Source organism: Engystomops pustulosus, chromosome 2 (assembly GCF_040894005.1).
Source record: "Engystomops pustulosus chromosome 2, aEngPut4.maternal, whole genome shotgun sequence".
NCBI lineage: Eukaryota > Metazoa > Chordata > Amphibia > Anura > Leptodactylidae > Engystomops > Engystomops pustulosus.
Genome location: NC_092412.1, coordinates 193160958 through 193181347, shown reverse-complemented (window position 1 = coordinate 193181347; position 20390 = coordinate 193160958). Strand labels below are relative to the sequence as shown.

The window sequence follows — 20390 nt, the reverse complement described above, 5'->3', positions numbered from 1 at the left end:
ATATTAGGGAACGTAGCTTTTTTTGATCACTTTTTAGAACATTTTTGTGATGGTGTTTGATGAAAGTATTTTTTTCATCGTACACCGAGCGGGTTCAATATTGATTTAGATTTATTGTACAGATTAATACGGACGCGGTGATACCAAATATGTACATTTTTCGTGTGTTTTTGTGTTTTATATACTGTATTTGCATTATATGTGTAACTGGGGAGATTATGGGACTTTATTTTATTTATTTATTATTATAAAATGATTTAATCTTTTTTTTTTTACTTTCACATATTTTCCACATTTTGGCTTGAACAAGCGATCATCCGATCACTTATTCAAGCCTTTACACTGCAATACACTTGTATTGCAGTGTAAAGTGTAAGTAACTGAGCATGCCGCGCATGCTCAGTTACTTACAGCCGGGCCCTGCCAGGAAGGCAGGACCCGGCGAGAAGAGGAGCCGACAGCCTCGGGTCACTCGTCGGGACCCAGGGTAGCGGCAGGAGGGATCGGATCCCCCGGTAAGCACACCGGGGGGGGTCCGATCCATGGGGGACACGCTTGCACGCCGCGGTCATGCTTGGGGTTAAACACCCGGGATCAGAGTTTTTCCGATCCCGGGTGTTAGTGCCAGGTCTGGGCTGTGATATCACAGCCCGACACCGGCACTATGCTGACCCGATGTCCCGAAATCTTCTTCTGACGCGGCGCCGTAGAAAGGCGTCGCGTCAGAAGAAGTACCCTTAATGACCAACGTAGAATCCCGATAGGGCGGTCATTAAGGGGTTAAGCAATCAATTGTTTTCTTTTTAAAATTAAAATGTTGGTGCAGAAAATCCATCACGTAATACAGTTACATTAAAGTGAAGGTGATTTGGAAAAAAAATCATGTATACGATGCATTTTTTCAGTGTTAAGTTGGCTATAATTCATGCGCCACTTACTTTTGAAAAGTCTCAAAACTGTTTTTTTTAAAAAATGGTACAATGGCGCAAATGGTACAAATACATACTTGAGCTAGTAAAGTTGCAAAAAACACATCAAAAAGTCGCAAAAAAAGATGATAAATCGGCCCCATAGAGGAGGGTATAATAATACCATACTCTAGGGAAGCGGGTGGCAAATTCATAACCTGTGAATTAATTTAGCATGGGCTAAGAATAATACAACTTATCATTTTGATACATGATTTGTAGTAGTAAAAATTAATAGCATTTTTAAATCTTCTCAATTATATACCAGTTGTTGGCAAATAATAGTTTATAATATTAACCCCTTAACGCTCTGCGCCGTAGCTCTACGGCGCAGAGGTATAAGGGATGTATGAAGAGGGCTCACGGGCTGAGTCCTCTTCATACAAAGGTGGGGGGTTTTTGCAAAATGCATAAAACCCCCACCGCTAATAACCGCGGTCGGTGCTAGCACCGATCGCGGCTATTAACCCCCCCGTTGCCGCCGGCAAAGTCGCCGGCGGCATTTAAAAGACGGCGGCGCGCGGGCGCCGCCATCTTTTTTTCGATCGCCACGCCCCCGAACGTCATCGGGGGGCGGCGATCGGTTGCCATGGTAGCCTCGTGTCTTCTTTTGACACGAGGCTATCTGGCAGCTGCAGATTCGTTACAATGAGCCAGTGGCTCATTGTAATGAATGTGCTGCAAAAATGCCATATATTGCAATACAGAAGTATTGCAGTATATGGTAGCAGCGATCTGACCATCTAGGGTTAATGTACCCTAGATGGTCTAAAAGATAGTGAAAAAAAAAATAAAAAAAAAAGTTTAAAAAATAAAAAAAATTAATAAAATATTAAAAGTTCAAATCACCCCCCTTTCCCTAGAACGGATATAAAACATAATAAACAGTAAAAATCACAAACATATTAGGTATCGCCGCGTCCCAAAATGCCCGATCTATCAAAATATAAAAACGGTTACGGCCGGCGGTGACCTCCGAGGCGGGAAATGGCGCCCAAATGTCCGAAATGCGACTTTTACACCTTTTTACATAACATAAAAAATGAAATAAAAAATGATCAAAATATCGCACAGACCTCAAAATGGAAGCAATGAAAACGTCGCCTCATTTCGCAAAAAATGACACCTCACACATCTCCGTGCGCCAAAGTATGAAAAAGTTATTAGCGTCAGAAGATGGCAAAAAATTTTTTTTCTTTTTTGTACACATTCGTTTAATTTTTGAAAATGTATTAAAACACAATAAAACCTATATAAATTTGGTATCACCGCGATCGCACCGAACCAAAGAATAAAGTAGGCATGTTATTTGGAGCGAAGAGTGAAAGTCGTAAAAACTGAGCCCACAAGAACGTGACGCACGTGACGTTTTTTTTCAATTTTTCCACATTTGGAATTTTTTTTCAGCTACGCAGTACACAGCATGTTAAAATAAATAACATCACGGGAAAGTAAAATTTGTTACGCACAAAATAAGCCCTCACACAGCTCTGTACACGGAAAAATGAAAAAGTTATGGATTTTTGAAGTTGGAGAGCGAGAAATCGGCCGAAAAACCCTGCGTCCTTAAGGGGTTAAACTTCAAGCTGAAAGACTTACATTCACAGCATTTTTTGTTACTGAGAGTACAATATCATAACAAGCACAGTGAAAAATATATAATTTCTGATAGCATTCAGTTTAAAAACATATACAAGACATACTGAATTCTATGCAGAATGAGACATACAGTAAAATAAGTCATATGCCAAACTGCAAATATGCAGACTTCTCTTCAACTTGCCTCCATATTGTTGTTAAGATCACTACAAAACTGTCTTGTATCATCGATTTCATTTTCATCTAAAAAGTAAACATCAAGAGTATGCAATTACAGGCGGTCCCCTACTTAAGGACACCCGACTTACAGACAACCCATAGTTACAGACGGACCCCTCTGCCCATTGTGACCTCTGGTGAAGCTCTCTGGATGCTTTACTATAGTCCCAGACTGCACTGATCAGCAGTAAGATGTCTGTAATGAAGCTTTATTGATAATTCTTGGTCCAATTACACCAAAAATTTTGAAACTCCAATTGTCACTGGGGCAAAAGAAAAATTTTTTTCTAGAACTTCCATTATAAAATATACAGTTTCGACTTACATACAAATTCAACTTAAGAACAAACCTCCAGACCCTATCTTGTATGTAACCCGGGGACTGCCTGTATAGTATTTATATATCTTAATATTAATTTACATCTACGTTTTGTCATTTCATGAGACTTTGCAGAACTGTATCATTTTTTGAAATCTTAAAGCTACAAATGCTGAGGTCTAATTAACATTTATAAATGCATCATAAAGATCTTTGAAGCCTTTAGTTCTGCTCATTAGTCCTACAAATGAACCAGGATTTGCTGTTCTTTTAAGTTGCCATTGGAGGCCTGTTAATACAGAAGCCAAGACACAGGATAGCATCATTTTCATGTGTTACTTCCTTGCTGCTAAAGTTGTTTTTGTCCTGAGATAGATATATATATATATATATATATATATAGATATATATATATATATATATATATATATGTATATATATATATATATAGTGAGACAGATAAAATGCAGGGTTAATGCAGGGTTAATGCAGACATATAGTAAGCAGGAATAGTCTGTTTGGTCCATGTTGGCCTAGCTTACATGGACACATTGGTAATGTCCGTACTGGTCCTGCTTATTATGGAGTAGGGGTAGGCTGGTAGTGGGACTCCTACTCCACCCGGGCTTCGGTCCTGGGCTTCTGTATAGCCCACAGGTGTGGTTCCCAGGCCTTGTTAGAGCCTGATTTAGTCAGCAGGCCAGAAGCAGTAGGAGAGGCACTACCTGGAGAGCTGAAGGCTGGTCCATGTTCACATAGCAAAGGTAACTGAGTGGCTCCTGATATTCTGCTGGCCATGAGCGTGTGCCAGGCAGCCTGGTACATGTATAGCTAGAACCTGATATTGTATTAGGCAGTGCCTAGCCGGGCAGGATTTATTTTTGTGTTGCTTTATATGTGCCAAAACCAAGGCTGAATTTATGATGTTTCCTGAAGTGTGAATAAAACACTTTATTTGGACTTTAACTCTGCATGTGTCCCTGCTTCCTGCACTACTACTACCAGGCATCTAATACCGAACAAAGAAAGATGAGCACCGATGGTATCAATAAAATCACAATTTTATTAGCTATAATTAAAAAAGGGGGGTAACATACAACAAAACAGAGTGATTACGCAGCAAGCATAAGGTGCTGAGCAGCAGAAAAAGTTCAGTGAGCTGTTCAATAAATAGGAGCATAATGTGCAAAGTGCTAAAGTGCATGAAACTGAACATAAGATGTAAAATGTATTGGTATATCTCAAGTAATTGGTAGTACACAAACCGCCATACACATAATGGTAAGTACCTTAAATCCAGGGGCAGTAAAGTGCACGCAAAAGCCGCTGCTCAGCACCTCCCCGACATGTGTTTCGTCCGCTCAGGACTTTGTCAAGGGGTGGTGCCAGAAAGGTGTGAGCAGATTATAAAGTAGAGCTGACCAATAAAAATACAAAAACGCACCTGTGCTAATAGATTAAGGAAACATACAGAGTGGTAAGGTGTATGGCGCATGTCCGGCGGTTTGTGTACTACCAATTACTTGAGATATACCAATACATTTTACATCTTATGTTCAGTTTCATGCACTTTAGCACTTTGCACATTATGCTCCTACTTATTGAACAGCTCACTGAATTTTTTCTGCTGCTCAGCACCTTATGCTTGCTGCGTAATCACTCTGTTTTGTTGTATGTTACCCCCTTTTTTAATTATAGCTAATAAAATTATGATTTTACTGATACCATCGGTGCTCATCTTTCTTTGTTCGGTATTGTATTCATTAACGAGTGGATGGTTGTACACTATTGTGCCCGTTTTACGTGTGGCACATGTCCACCATTATTTGAGACGGGTCCTTTTTCTGTGATAGGTTTTGTGTACTACCAGGCATCTACCTGAGCAATTCCCCACTATATATATATATATATATATATATATATATATACAGGCGGTCCCCTACTTAAGAACACTCGACTTACATACGACCCCTAGTTACAAACGGACCTCTGGATATTGGTAATTTATTGTACTTTAATCCTAGGCTACAATAATCAGCTGTAACAGTTATTAAAGCTGTCTGTAATGAAGCTTTAGTGTTAATATTGATTCTTATGACAACCCAACATTTTTAAAATCCAATTGTCACAGAGACCAAAAAAGTACTTTCTGTGATTACAATGATAAAATATACAGTTCCGACTTACATACAAATTCAACTTAAGAACAAACCTAAAGACCCAATCTTGTATGTAACCCGGGGACTGCCTGTAGTCCCCGGGTCACGTACAAGATAGGTTCCATAGGTTTGTTCTTAAGTTGAATTTGTATGTAAGTCGAAACTATATATTTTATAATTGTAGATCCAGACAGAAACATTTTTTTTAACCCCAGTGACAATTGGAGTTTCAAAATATTTTGCTGTAATGGGACCAAGGATTATCAATAAAACTTCATTACAGACACCTTATCGGAGGTCACAGTGAGCAGAAAGGTCCGTCTGTAGCTAAGGGTCGTCTGTAAGTCGGGTGTGGTTAAGTAAAGGTCTTTTGACCAAAAGGAAAAGTGAGAAGATATATATAAAACTTAACTTTTAATTATATTCGTATAATAGAAAAACCAGAGCTCAGTCTGTGTTTGCCTTTTGTTTGAAATAAGTGTACTGAGCCAAAAAAGTTTAAAAAGTTTTGTGATGGTAGTGGGTAGATAATTGTAGATGTTATAATACCATATAAGGAGAACGTCCAGGTCTATGGCCTTGGGGTGTCAGTGCATACTCTTTTGCCTCTGTTTGAGATAAGAGTAATCTCTTTAATAATGAATGCTGCTGAGCTTTTATAGACTTCCCGTGGTGCTCCAGCAGTCTCCAGTGCCCACAAAGGAAATCCACTGTTTGGTGGTATATTCCTAAACCTCTCTTTGTCCGCAATCACACATGCTCGCTAGGAAAGGGTATTGTAGGAATTCTCACACACACACACACTTGTATCCCCACTGATGTTTGGCTTGCTGTAGTCCTGCTACTTATGTTATCACTAATAGTAGTATAGAGTTTTGTCTTAAATTTCTATCTAGTAGTCTCCCTATGTATAAGGTTGATAAAGGTATTAGCCTAATGTAAACCTGATAATATGTCACTGCAGTCCGACATATATAAATTCTAAGGCTGCCCACTACTTTTCATCACACTATTAAAATATAAGCTGCTCAATCAGCCCCCCCCTCCCCCCGACATGTTTCGCCATAATCTGGCGTCCTCAGGGGGTATCAGGGCTGAACTGTCTGTGTCACCTTATAAAACCTTTGTCCGATGACATCATTCCATGAGCCAGAAAAACTCACTATTCATGTCTCCATGGCAATAGGGCTCACATAGCGTCATCTTGACGGACACAGATAGGAACCTATGAGGAGTGATCTTTGGAAGTATGACGAATTACTCGGCCCTTCTTCCAACGAAACGCAGCAGCCCGAACAATCAGCTGGCGCTTGGGGATGACTCCTCGCTAGCCGATTGGTCCGTACAGCGCACACCCACTGGAATGATGTCATAAGACAAAGGTTTTATAAGGTGACACAGACACACCAAGCACATCAGTTCAGCCCTGATACCCCCTGAGGACGCCAGATTATGGCGTAACATGTCGGGGGGGCTGATTGAGCGGCTTATATTTTAATAGTGTGATGAAAAGTAGTGGGCAGCCTTAGAATTTATATATGTCGGACTGCAGTTACATATTATCAGGTTTACATTAGGCTAATACCTTTATCAACCTTATACATAGGGAGACTACTAGATAGAAATTTAAGACAAAACTCTATACTACTATTAGTGATAACATAAGTAGCAGGACTACAGCAAGCCAAACATCAGTGGGGATACAAGTGTGTGTGTGTGTGAGAATTCCTACGATACCCCTTCCTAGCGAGCATGTGTGATTGCGGACAAAGAGAGGTTTAGGAATATACCACCAAACGGTGGATTTCCTTTGTGGACACTGGAGACTGCTGGAGCACCACGGGAAGTCTATAAAAGCCCAGCAGCATTCATTATTGAAGAGATTACTCTTATCTCAAACAGAGGCAAAAGAGTATGCACTGACACCCCAAGGCCATAGACCTGGACGTTCTCCTTATATGGTATTATAACATCTACAATTATCTACCCACTACCATCACAAAACTTTTTAAACTTTTTTGGCTCAGTACACTTATTTCAAACAAAAGACAAACACAGACTGAGCTCTGGTTTTTCTATTATACGAATATAATTAAAAGTTAAGTTTTATATATATCTTCTCACTTTTCCTTTTCATCAAAAGACCTTTACTTGCAGAAATGCAATTCGAGTTTAAATATTGATCCATAATAGGTCTAGACCACAATCAGAATCTCTCGATCTTTTCGACCAATATCCTGTTTTGTGTATATACATATACACAGCTTGACTTCACAAATAATTTTTTGAGCCATCAACAACCAACTGCACAAAAACATCCACCATGACAGAATCCATATAGTCACACAGTGGAAGTCTTCCCATCAGCTAGACAAAGAATATAGTTGTAATAAGAGACAAATTTGCTGCAAAAGGTAGTTAATAATAAAAAGGTAGTTAAAAATAATTGTTAATAATAAGGTAGTTAATTTAAGAAATATAGGGATTATAATCACAAAAGGGTGTGTAATAATGTGAACAAGTCCTTAGGGTAGATAGGTCACTAGGAGGTTCAAAGTAGGTAGAAATACTAATGGGCTGATAATAGTGGATCTTTGAGTGGGTAATGTGAATACATCCCTAGAACTAGATAGGTCACTAATACAAAAGGGTGTGTAATAATGTGAACAAATCCTTAGGGTAGATAAGTCACTTGCATGTCACTATAAGTTGTAAAGCAGGTAATATAAGAAACACTTAGGGTGTGATAATAGTGGACCTGTGAGTGGTTAATGTGAATACATCCCTAGAACTACACTACAAAAAACAATGCCAATGTTTGCCCGAGACTATACATATTATGTATCAAAATGACCGATAAACAAAATAGGAAATTCATTAATAATTATTTCAAACCACATGTCCAATTAAAGGAGATCTGTCCAGAAGAAGCAGAAGTGAAACATGCGTTGGGGTGGGGGGAACCTAAACTGGTATGTGTTGCCACATTTAATGCTGATACATTTTTTCAAAATTGACAGTGTACTACCCTGTTTCCCCTAATATAGGACATCCCCCGAAAAGTCCTGGTAGAATTTTGTTCAAGCTTAGAAATATAAGGCCTCCCCTGAAAATAAGACCTAGTGGCAATCATTGCAGCAGCTCCCCCATGTTGTGTATAAGTAAATCTTTTAGATACCACAAGAGGTTGTCACATGCGGGAAGAAATCATGGGATAAAATCTGACTGTTGCGCTGCAAATGTGATACAAGCAGGTACCCAGACATGAAGTGCTGACAAGAAGGGGATCATTGGAGAAAAGTGCTATTGCTAAACATGAGAGATTGGGGACAATGATTACAATAGAAATGGAGTCGCAAGAAATTCTGATTGAAATAAGTTTGGAGAGTTATAAGGATGTTAGAGAAGTAGATTTTTCTGTCCAACATTAAATGTGAATTATTTTTCATGGAAATATAAGACATCCCCTGAAAATAAGACCTAGCGCCTGTTTAGGAGCAAAAATTAATATAAGACACTGAGGCAGATTTACTTACCCGGTCCATTCGCAAACCAGCGGCGCGTTCTCTGTGGTGGATTCGGGTCTTCTGGCGAATCACTAAGACAGTTCCTCCAACGTCCACCAGGTGTCGCTGCTGCGCTGAATTCCGCGGGAGTTCATGATCCTATTCTTGGTGAAGGTAAGCGCGTGTCCAGCGACCCTTTTTTTTTTTTAAATGCGGCGGTTTCTCCGAATCCGTCGGGTTTTCGTTCGGCCACACACCCCCATTTCCGTCGCGTGCACGCCGATGCACCACAATCTGATCGCGTGCGCCAGAAAACCCGGGGCAATTCAGGGAAAATCAGCGCAAACCGGAAATATCCGGGTAACACGTCGGGAAAACGCAAATCGGGCCCTTAGTAAATGACCCCCCAACTGTCTTATTTTCGGGGAAACAGGGTAGCACTTGCAAGGATTTGATTATTTAGTGTTACTTTACATATGGTATGCTCAAAAACAGATTGATAATTCTGTAGAGGGTATCCTCTTGTTTCCTCTTTTATTTGTAGGACTATCTATATTGATAATTACAAGATATATATGAATTGTCACTTATTTCAAAATAACATTTAATAAAGATTGGATATTTAACACAATTTTTTGTATGTGGTGGTCTGTTCCCTAATTTATAGGGAATTGTTTATTTATTTTGAGTTTATTTATTTTGAGTTAATTTGAAGATTAAAAAACATGTACACTATCCATTACAAAAAAGCCCTTTTTCCAAATAAAACTAAAACTGAAAAAAATCTTTACAAATTTAGATTATTTTAACTAGCCCTATGTGTATCGTGCCAAAAAAAGAATTTATGGCCCTTAAATTGCCACATAATAAAAATTAGCAAAAAATGCCCCAGTCATTAAAGCATTTTCAGGCCACGTCATTAGGGGGTTAATGTTATGCTATGAAGTACTATGCCCATAAGTGCCAACCATACATGTGTTTTTATATTGTAGCTGCCACTTCCACGCCAAAACTTCACTTTACAAATATGGAAATAAGGCTGAAGTACTTTGGATGTCATTAGTTGAGGGCTCCACAGCAATAACAACGCCACCTGTCACACTTCCACCACCCAACGCTTTCTCTTATTCTTCCCCCTTCAGCTAAATCATTCCAGCAAAATGTGGAGCCGGAGCTCAGAAATGCTCAGCAAAAGCACTTCATCGTCATTTGCATATTTCTAAAGTCTAACACTCAGCACTTTACTGCTTGAAACATAGAACTGTAAACAAAACCCTTTATTTCCTCCAGAAGTCTTTCCTCCGGAATATAAAAAGCATTATATTATCTGTTATACATACACATAGTAGACTTTTCTGCAGATCTGTCAAATGTTTCTTTGAGGATAGTACACAAATGTCTTGTTGCATTGCTCCTATAAAAGTATATAAATTTACATATTACTTAACAAAACATGTTAACTGTTCTAGATGTGACTGTAGTGAAAATGCTATTATCATATCAAACTATAACAGCATGTGGACAGTATGTTACCCTTCATTTTTTAAGTGGGAGGAAAACAATTAGTTATTCGGAGTAAAACTGAAAGACCGTTGCAGATACAAATTTAGCCTGCGTATTTGAAGAGTGCTAGCGAATGTTCAACAATTTTTTTGTATTTACATTCCCTTATGAATAGAGAACCCTCGCAGGCAGTGTACTCCTTTCACTTGTGTGAGTTAGTTCTAGTTTTATGTCTGTTCTAATTATTTTTGCTCATTTATATAAAATGAGGCAGATTTATCAAGAGAGGGGAATCACATACATTGGGGCACATTTACTTACCCGGTCCAGTCGCGATCCAGCGGCGCATTCTCCGACGCTGATTCGGGTTCTGCCGGGCGCCCGATGTCCACTAGGTGTCGCTGCTACGCTGAAGTCTGCCGGAGTTCACCTCCTACGTCTCGGTGTATGTGAGTGCTATTTTTGCGATGAGTGCAATTTTTTTTTTTTAAATTCCGCAGCTTTTCCGAATCCGCCGGGCTTTCCGACAGCTATGCCTCCCGATTTTGTTGCGTGAAAGCGGGCGCCGATGTGCCAGACTATGGGACCTCAATTAAACCAGATGGGCACATCATAGTATGTATTTGCTTGTATTCAGTGTTCAAAGATCTATTTCTGTGATAATTTCCCAGTTTATAGAGACACATAACTGTAATATTATAACTATCCTCAATAACAAGTTGGTAGTGGCTTGTGGGCCTTAATCCTCAGGTTCCCTTAAAGGCTGTCTAGTCTAACTTTATACCCCAGAAACTGAGCCCATGTACTCATAGCAGGAGCCAGACACTGAAAATTTAGGACACTAAAATGTGACCTTTTCAAATATATGGCTGTAGAGGAGCAGGGGGCGTCGCTAAGCCCAGTGATGGGTGTTTTCATATATTTGAAAAGGTCACATGGAGAAGCTGTTCCCGAAGGGGGGGGAGGAACTGCTCCTTTCCAGCCCCTCCCAAAAGGCAACTGCCTAGTCACACAGCAGATGCTAATGAAAGGTACAATATAACATATCTTTTTTTCTGTAAAACCTATTTTTAATACAAAACCACTTAGGCAGTGTATGTACTATGCTCTGTGGGGACTGGGGGAGTGCTAAAAATGGGTCCCCTGTTGACAGGTTCCCTGTAAATTGCTGTGCTGGCACTTTGCAATAAACAAAGTGGCTTTTGGTTGGAGTTTGGGCACTGAGGCTCTAAAAGGTTTGCCATCACTGTTCTAGGGTATTTTAACCTTAGGTTGTCGGATTGATAAAACGGAACAATTCAGCATCCGAACGGTCCTGACTGAAAATAACAATCTGTATTTATTACAGTAGGGGACCATCTTGCCCCCAAGAGATGGTTAATTCTTCCAAATACCCCATAAATAAATTGGCGTAACTTGGAATGAACCTGGTCCCCATGGCGGTACCAGAACACTGTGAAAAATATTGGGAATTAAAACGAAAATTAATTACGGGATAATATAAAACGAATACCTTCCAGAGAAAATGTGAGTTATACTGTTTTCCGTGTTTGATTTTGGATTCCTTTGAATTTTAAGTGTGATGAAGGAATGGACTTAGATGTACCATTATGAAAGAAGGCTAGTAGGATTTATTTTGTGTGTCAATATTGCTGTGAGAGTTATAGGGTTCACCTTGCCCTCTTAGACAAATATGAATAAAAATGACAATGTCACAGTCTATGGGAATTAGTCCCTTAGGACTAAGTAAGTGGACTCCCTGGACCACCGCGGGAGATAACCACCTTAGCCACACCCGGGAGCGGAGTCTAAGTGAACTCCTGGTCTTCGCCAGAGCCCGCCGCAAAGCGGGATGGACTTGCTGCGGCGGGGAGTCACCAGGTCGCTCCACGGGTGCGACTAGGCCCACGGTGGCAGCCAAGGTAGGGACAAGGGGACCACGGGTGGCAGGCAGGACCACGGAAAGGCAGGCAGGCAGGACCACGGAAAGGCAGACAGGACCACGGAAAGGCAGGCAGGCAGGACCACGGAAAGGCAGGCAGGCAGGACCACGGAAAGGCAGGCAGGCAGGACCACGGAAAGGCAGGCAGGCAGGACCACGGAAAGGCAGGCAGGCAGGACCACGGGAAGGCAGGCAGGCAGGACCACGGGAAGGCGGGCAGGACCACGGGAAGGCGGGCAGGCGGGACCACGGGAAGGCGGGACCACGGGAAGGCGGGACCACGGGAAGGCAGGCAGGCAGGACCACGGGAAGGCAGGCAGGCAGGACCACGGGATGCCACAGAACAGGGGAACAACACGGAACACGGGAACTCAGAGGCATCTGGAAACGCTCAAGAAGGCTTTCTCCTCAGAAGAGTGAACTGAAGATCCGGCCGGGGATGCTGGGAGTCGCCAGGCTATATAGCCGAGCCTGGAATGCCAGAGCCAATAAGGAGGACGCTGGCCCTTTAAGGCTGGGAGAAGTCCGCGCGCGCTCCCTCTAGTGGCAGGAGCACGCGACTGCATGGAACAAGCATGCGGCCTACACGCTGGGAGCAAGAGTGCAGGCCGGAGCCTGGAGAGGTAAGTGAGAGCTGGGGGAGCGGGGACCGCGGCAGCAGGCACGGGTACACCCTCAATCCGTACCAAGGATCGTGGGGGTAACCGTGACAGTACCCCCCCCCCCCTTAGGGCCCCTCTTCTCTTCTTCTTCAGCCCGTTGTTCTTCTTTCTTCGCCTCCTCCAATTCTTCTTGGTGAAGAGACACCTTAGGAGGAGAGAAGGCACCGGGAAGACTTGGGAAGCAGGCTGGGTTGGCTCTAGGCACACCGGAGCAGCCTCAGGGGAGGCCAGAGCAGCCGTGGCAAGCTGTGGAGTCTCTGGAGCAGCCGTGGCAAGCTGCGGAGTCTCTGGAGCAGCCGTGGCAAGCTGCGGAGTCTCTGGAGCAGCCGTGGCAAGCTGCGGAGTCTAGGGCGCCACTTGGGCAGCACTGGCAAACTGCAGAGTCTCTGGAGCAGCCGTGGCAAGCTGCGGAGTCTGGGGCGCCACTTGGGCAGCACTGGCAAGCTGCAGAGTCTCTGGAGCAGCCGTGGCAAGCTGCGGAGGCTGGAGAGTCTCTGGAGCAGCCACGGGAAGCTGCGGAGGCTGGAGAGTCTCTGGAGCAGCATTGGCAAGCTGCGGAGCCACTGGAGCAGCATTGGCAAGCTGCAGAGCCACTGGAGCAGCATTGGCGAGCTGCGGAGCCACTGGAGCAGCATTGGCGAGCTGCGGAGCCACTGGAGCAGCATTGGCGAGCTGCGGAGCCACTGGAGCAGCTGCGGAGCCACTGGAGCAGCAGCGGGGAGCTGCGGAGCCACTGGAGCAGCTGCGGGGAGCTGCGGAGCCACTGGAGCAGCTGCGGGGAGCTGCGGAGCCACTGGAGCAGCTGCGGGGAGCTTCGGAGCCACTGGAGCAGCTGCGGGGAGCTTCGGAGCCACTGGAGCAGCTGCGGGGAGCTGCGGAGCCACTGGAGCAGCTGCGGGGAGCTTCGGAGCCACTGGAGCAGCTGCGGGGAGCTTCGGAGCCACTGGAGCAGCTGCGGGGAGCTGCGGAGCCACTGGAGCAGCTGCGGGGAGCTGCGGAGCCACGGGAGCAGCTGCGGGGAGCTGAGGAGCCACGGGAGCAGCTGCGGGGAGCTGCGGAGCCACGGGAGCAGCTCTGGGGAGCTGCGGAGCCACGGGAGCAGCTCTGGGGAGCTGCGGAGCCTTGGGTGCCGCTGGAGCAGCTCTGGGAGGCAGTGGAGACACCGGGACCAAGCTGGACAGGCGAGGTAGCTGGACTTGAGGTGGTAAAAACCTGGACCGGATTTTAGCCAGGAACTTGGTATGGGAGACCATGTCCGGGTCACCACTATCCAATAGGGGGGTAGCCCAGGCCAGGGCCTCTCCAGAGAGCAGACAGTAGATGAACGCCACCTTAGAGCGTTCGGTGGGGTACTGGGAAGATAATAGTTCAAGGTGCTGCGAGCACTGGGAAATAAATCTCCGGCACAATTTGGGGTTGCCATCGAATTTGTCCGGCAAAAAATTTTCGGGTCCAGTCTCTACTGCCAAAAAACATTGCGGGGTGACTGAAGCAACGGGAGGAGTCGAGGGAGCCTGCTGCTGGGAGGCAATCATCCGAAGAGTGGCAGCAAGTTTGTCCAAGAGTTCCTTTTGGACAGCAATCTCTTGGGACTGCCGGGCGATGGTGCTAGGGAGGTCACCCAGTAGCAGGTACGGATCCTTGACACAGTCCATGGCTTTTGCAGGATACAAGACCTTGGCGGAGTCCATGGCCGGATCTTACTGTCACAGTCTATGGGAATTAGTCCCTTAGGACTAAGTAAGTGGACTCCCTGGACCACCGCGGGAGATAACCACCTTAGCCACACCCGGGAGCGGAGTCTAAGTGAACTCCTGGTCTTCGCCAGAGCCCGCCGCAAAGCGGGATGGACTTGCTGCGGCGGGGAGTCACCAGGTCGCTCCACGGGTGCGACTAGGCCCACGGTGGCAGCCAAGGTAGGGACAAGGGGACCACGGGTGGGCAGGCAGGACCACGGGAAGGCAGGCAGGACCACGGGAAGGCAGGCAGGACCACGGAAAGGCAGGCAGGACCACGGAAAGGCAGGCAGGCAGGACCACGGAAAGGCAGGCAGGCAGGACCACGGAAAGGCAGGCAGGCAGGACCACGGAAAGGCAGGCAGGCAGGACCACGGAAAGGCAGGCAGGCAGGCAGGACCACGGAAAGGCAGGCAGGCAGGACCACGGAAAGGCAGGCAGGCAGGACCACGGAAAGGCAGGCAGGCAGGACCACGGAAAGGCAGGCAGGACCACGGGAAGGCGGGCAGGCGGGACCACGGGAAGGCGGGCAGGCGGGACCACGGGAAGGCGGGCAGGCGGGACCACGGGAAGGCGGGCAGGCGGGACCACGGGAAGGCGGGCAGGCGGGACCACGGGAAGGCGGGCAGGCGGGACCACGGGAAGGCGGGACCACGGAAAGGCGGGCAGGCGGGACCACGGGAAGGCGGGCAGGCGGGACCACGGGAAGGCGGGCAGGCGGGACCACGGGAAGGCGGGACCACGGGAAGGCGGGCAGGCGGGACCACGGGAAGGCAGGCAGGCAGGACCACGGGAAGGCAGGCAGGCAGGACCACGGGAAGGCAGGCAGACAGGACCACGGGATGCCACAGAACAGGGGAACAACACGGAACACGGGAACTCAGAGGCATCTGGAAACGCTCAAGAAGGCTTTCTCCTCAGAAGAGTGAACTGAAGATCCGGCGGGGGATGCTGGGAGTCGCCAGGCTATATAGCCGAGCCTGGAATGCCAGAGCCAATAAGGAGGACACTGGCCCTTTAAGGCTGGGAGAAGTCCGCGCGCGCTCCCTCTAGTGGCAGGAGCACGCGACTGCATGGAACAAGCATGCGGCCTACACGCTGGGAGCAAGAGTGCAGGCCGGAGCCTGGAGAGGTGAGTGAGAGCTGGGGGAGCGGGGACCGCGGCAGCAGGCACGGGTACACCCTCAATCCGTACCAAGGATCGTGGGGGTAACCGTAACAGACAAACTTTCACAAAATATATATTTATCCATTTTCTACCAGATCATTGTATGGTATTTAATATGTTGTCCCATTTTGTTTTATTATTATGATTTTATAAATAGTAGTAGTTGATTCAGTCCAGAGATTAGGACTGACCGAAAACCAGAGCCAGGCCAGAGTTTAGATCCTTCCATATTTGATATGCAAAGGCAACCAGTCAGCTTCTGAGGAAAGAGTGAGAGACTCTGAAATACATATAGCTCACTTGCAAGGCATAAGAAAATCTGATGTTGGTACCTGTACATCAGATGATAACAAATATAATTAGACCACCGCAGTCACAGTGCCCTAGTTTATCATGATGGATTTTGATGGTATATTTAGTTTAACATGAAAAGGGAGCTGGAAATCCCACACATACTGTTTGAGGGTGTAGAGAGAGGCGAGTGCCCAGAGCGAGTTCTTCACGGTAAGGGAACCACAAGAATAGGAGGAAAGGAGAGGACACAGTACAATGAATTATGCATCCTGTCATTTGAGATCCAATAGGATATGTCAACTGAATGAAAACCAAAAGTTAAAAAACTTCTACCCAAATATTGGAAATTGGGCATTTTAGTAAATCTAAAGAATTGCAACAAGAAGAATTTCAGATTACAGAACATCAGATGGGAACTCCCAGAGCACCTGCCGATTGCAATCCACTACTACAGGATAAGGTACGGTTTTTAATACATTTTTTTTTTTACAGAGAACATAACACATGTAAATAAGTAATTAAATAAGTAAATAATTGTTATCTGACCTCCTCAGGTCGGGTATGAAATGTCCTTTGTAGAATTCCCTCTTATGTGAAATGTCACCCGTTTACCTAAAAGAAAAATCTCTCCCAAAAGCAGGCATATAGGACTCTTCTCACCTCATTTTCACATGACAGTTTAGTGGTTGCAGGAGTTGTATCACTCCAGAAGCCTCTATCTTCTGTTCTAAAGCAACTAGAAACCTGCGGCTGATGTCATGCTAAAAATAAGGATCTCATCTTTCAAATCAGGAGATAAATACAGATAAAGACATAGTTGGAATGGTGAACTACAGATTAAAATCCAACTCCTGCCTATTTTATAATTGCATGTATGTGCAGTTCAATAGCTTACGGAACCATGAGCCGGATGTTAAAGATGAGATTCTTATCTTTAATATGACACCAGCAGCTAGGTGTCATATATTAGGTGTCTATATGCTATAGAAACAAATGTAGTGGCTTCAGAAGTGATTCTCCCCAGCAAATACTAAAGCATAAGTCATATTTGCCTAACTTTGGAGGTTTGGAGATTTTGTTTTATAGCTAAATGTGAGAGATTTCACATAAAAGAGTAAATTATAGAAAGGATATTTCATACCCAACATGAGGGGTCTGCTAATCTAGAGGGGAAAACCTGGTGACAGGTTACCTTTAAAGAATTGAGACTATAATTATAATTAAGATTATAAATATATAATTAAGATTATAAATATAGCTCGATGACAGCAGACACTGATATATTCAATGGCCACACATCCAGATCCCTGTAGGGCAGTGATGGTAAACCTTTCTGAGATCAAGTGCCCAAAAGGTGACTCAAAACCCACTAACTTTTCTTAAATTGTCAGTATGGCAGTAACATAATTGCCTGAGGGACCCAATACCGTTGAAAGAACAGGAAGAATCGTAGGGGCCTGTTACAAGTTCGCCAATAGCTCCAAACAGATCCTAACCATACCTTCTCACTATTCCTACAGTGCCAGGCAGCCTAAGGTCTCTTTAACCCCTTAACGCCGAAGCCACTTTTCACCTTCCTGACACGGCGCATTTTTTCAAATCTTGGTGGTATGTTTTGCATTTATTTATGAGAAAATCAGATATTTGGTGAAAATTTGGAAAAATTCTTGATTTTCGAACTTCAAAATGTTCTACTTTTTCCATACATAGTAATAACCGCAAAAATACTTAATAACTAACATTAACCGAATGTCTACTTTATGTGGACATGGTTTTTTATGTATACTCTTATTTTTGTAGGATGTTATGGGGCTTTGAACGTTGGGTACGATTTTTCACATTGTCATTAAAAACGCAAAATCCTGCTATTGAGGGACCTGCTCAGGTTGCAAGTCACTTTGAGAGGCCTAAATAAAAGTAAAACCCCATAAATTACCCCAATGTAGAAACTACACCCCTCAATGTACGTAAAACAACTTTTATGAAGTTTGTTAACCCTTTAATTGTTTTACAGGGATTAAAATAAAATCGGAAGCAATTTTGAAAGTAAAATGTTTTTGGCTAAATGAATGTTTTTCAAAAAATGTACAAATTCTCAGTGGATAAAATACCAAAACGCTCCACAAAATTTGATACCCAATCCCTCCCGCGTACAACAATCCCCTATATGTGGTGGTAACCTGCTGTATGGGCACACGCCAGGGCATCAAAGGGAAGCTGTGCCATTCAGAGCAGATTATGCATTGTCACTTTTTATTGGCTATACAATCTTTATTTTTTTGGCAATTTGGACATATAAGGGCTTATTTTTTGCGACATGAGAAGCACTTTACAAATATTTCATTTTAGTGGGTCATTAGCTTATTGATGAGATTTCATTAACTCTTGAATGTATGGGTGAAAAGAAAATTGTCAATTTTGGTTTACTTTTCGTATTTTTTTGGAGTTGTACACCTTTCACTAAAAATACTATATTATCTTTATTCTATAGGTCACTACGATTACGGTGATACCTCATTTATATAGTTTTTCATTTATTTTTACAATTTACTGGATAAAAACTAATATAGAGGAAATCTCATTTGTTTTTGCATCGCCATCTTTTCGGAGACGTAACTTTAATATTTTTTGGTTGACAGAGCTAGTTTAGGGCTTATTTTATACGTGTTGTGTTGTTCTTTTCAGTGGTACCATTTTGGTGCACAACTTTTTTTTGATCACTTTTTAGAACATTTTTGTGTAGAGATTTTATGAAAAATTTACATTTTAGCGTGTTTTTCGGGTTTTGTTTTTACGGCATTCACTGAGCGGGTCTAATAATATTTCTGAGTTATTGTATGGATTGTTACGGACGCGCCGATACCAAATATGTGGGGTTTTTTGGTAATTTTGTGGGGGTTTTTTCACTTTATTGCATGTGTATAGGGAATATTTGTGTTTAGGGGACTTTAACTTTATTTAATTATTTTTATTATAAAATGTTTTTATCTAATGTTTTTAACTTTTATAATTTACTTTTACAAGTAAGCATGAACAAGCAATCCACTGATCTATACATTACACAGTGCTCAGTGAGTTACAGCCACGGACCCGGCTCATGGAGGAGGATCGCGCAGCCCCGGGCGCTGGGGGGCGGTCCGATTCACTTTAAATGCCCCTAACACGCCGCTGTGGTTAACACCCGCGATCAGAGAAATCTCCGATCGCGGGTGTTAGAGGCGGGTGTCGGCTATAATATATAGCCGACACCCTCAGCTTCTGGCCCCGGCTCCGTTCTGGAGCCGGGGCCAGAAGTTTGATGTAATAGTGCTGCATTTTGCGGGAACGCACCTCCCGCCATGCAGTACTATTACGTCAAATGTCGGGAAGGGGTTAAAATAATGCAGACTGCCTGAGACTGTAAGAAAATACCATGTCTGGTAAACTCTGTGCCTGGCAAACAGCCCACATGCCCACAGGGAGGTCTCCAAGTGCCACCCGACACTTGTGCCATAGGTTCGTCACCACTGCTATAGGGAAACCAGATTTTCCTTGCAAGCAATAGATGTCCGGGCTAATACATATATATGTTGAACATTATTTTATCTTTGTATAAGTTCAACTACAAATGTGTTCATGATATATTGTATAGATGTTTCTAGCATAAACTGATATGCGATATAAAACTGCCATTTTTTATTTATTATATTTTATTATAAAATTCTGGATAAGGAAAACTTCTGCCTGAGCATTTTTTTCTCTTAAGGGTGATTAAATTAACGCAAAACACCGGCGGCTCGTTCCCGATCGCAGGCATTTCCATAGAAAGCACGATGCGATCACCCTAAGGATGATGCCACACATGACGTTTTGAACACGATTTTGGTCCGTTTTTAAGCAGTCCGTCCAAAAAGGCATGCGTTTTTTGAAACCACATCCATTTTTGACCAGTTTTAAATAATTGGTAAAACCTGTCAGAAACGTGTGTGTTTTCAAAAAACACATGCGATTTTCAACACATGCGTTTAACGGACTGCTTAGAAATGGACCAAAAAACGGGTTCAAAACGCCATGTGTGGTATCACTTTTACTAGGAGTTTGGATATTACACAGTTGGGGTGACAGGATGGGGAGGATGTATAGGAGGGAAGAAAAAGCTGGTTGATACTGTGCATGTTCCAGTCTCTTCTGAGCAAGAGTGCACTATGATCTGTGGACGGCCAGGTCCCTAATAAATTATGTCACATGGACAACCCACACCTTGCACATAGGAACAAGGAGTTTGTTTATTCCGGAACCAGCACAAGAATGGAACTAAGTGGCCACAACTAAAAAC

At 43.8% G+C, this 20390-nt stretch overlaps 1 protein-coding gene across 1 annotated transcript in view; it reads right to left on the bottom strand.

The window, feature by feature from the left end:
* Nucleotides 1-20390, bottom strand: part of SYCP1 (synaptonemal complex protein 1) — a 152745-nt gene that overhangs the window by 103560 nt on the left and 28795 nt on the right. The window contains exons 8-9 of the mRNA XM_072137680.1: nucleotides 10111-10184; nucleotides 2752-2810 (exon numbers count right to left, since the gene is read on the bottom strand). Of these exons, the coding sequence (XP_071993781.1) occupies nucleotides 2752-2810; nucleotides 10111-10184 (133 nt within the window). The remainder of the gene's footprint in view (nucleotides 1-2751; nucleotides 2811-10110; nucleotides 10185-20390) is intronic.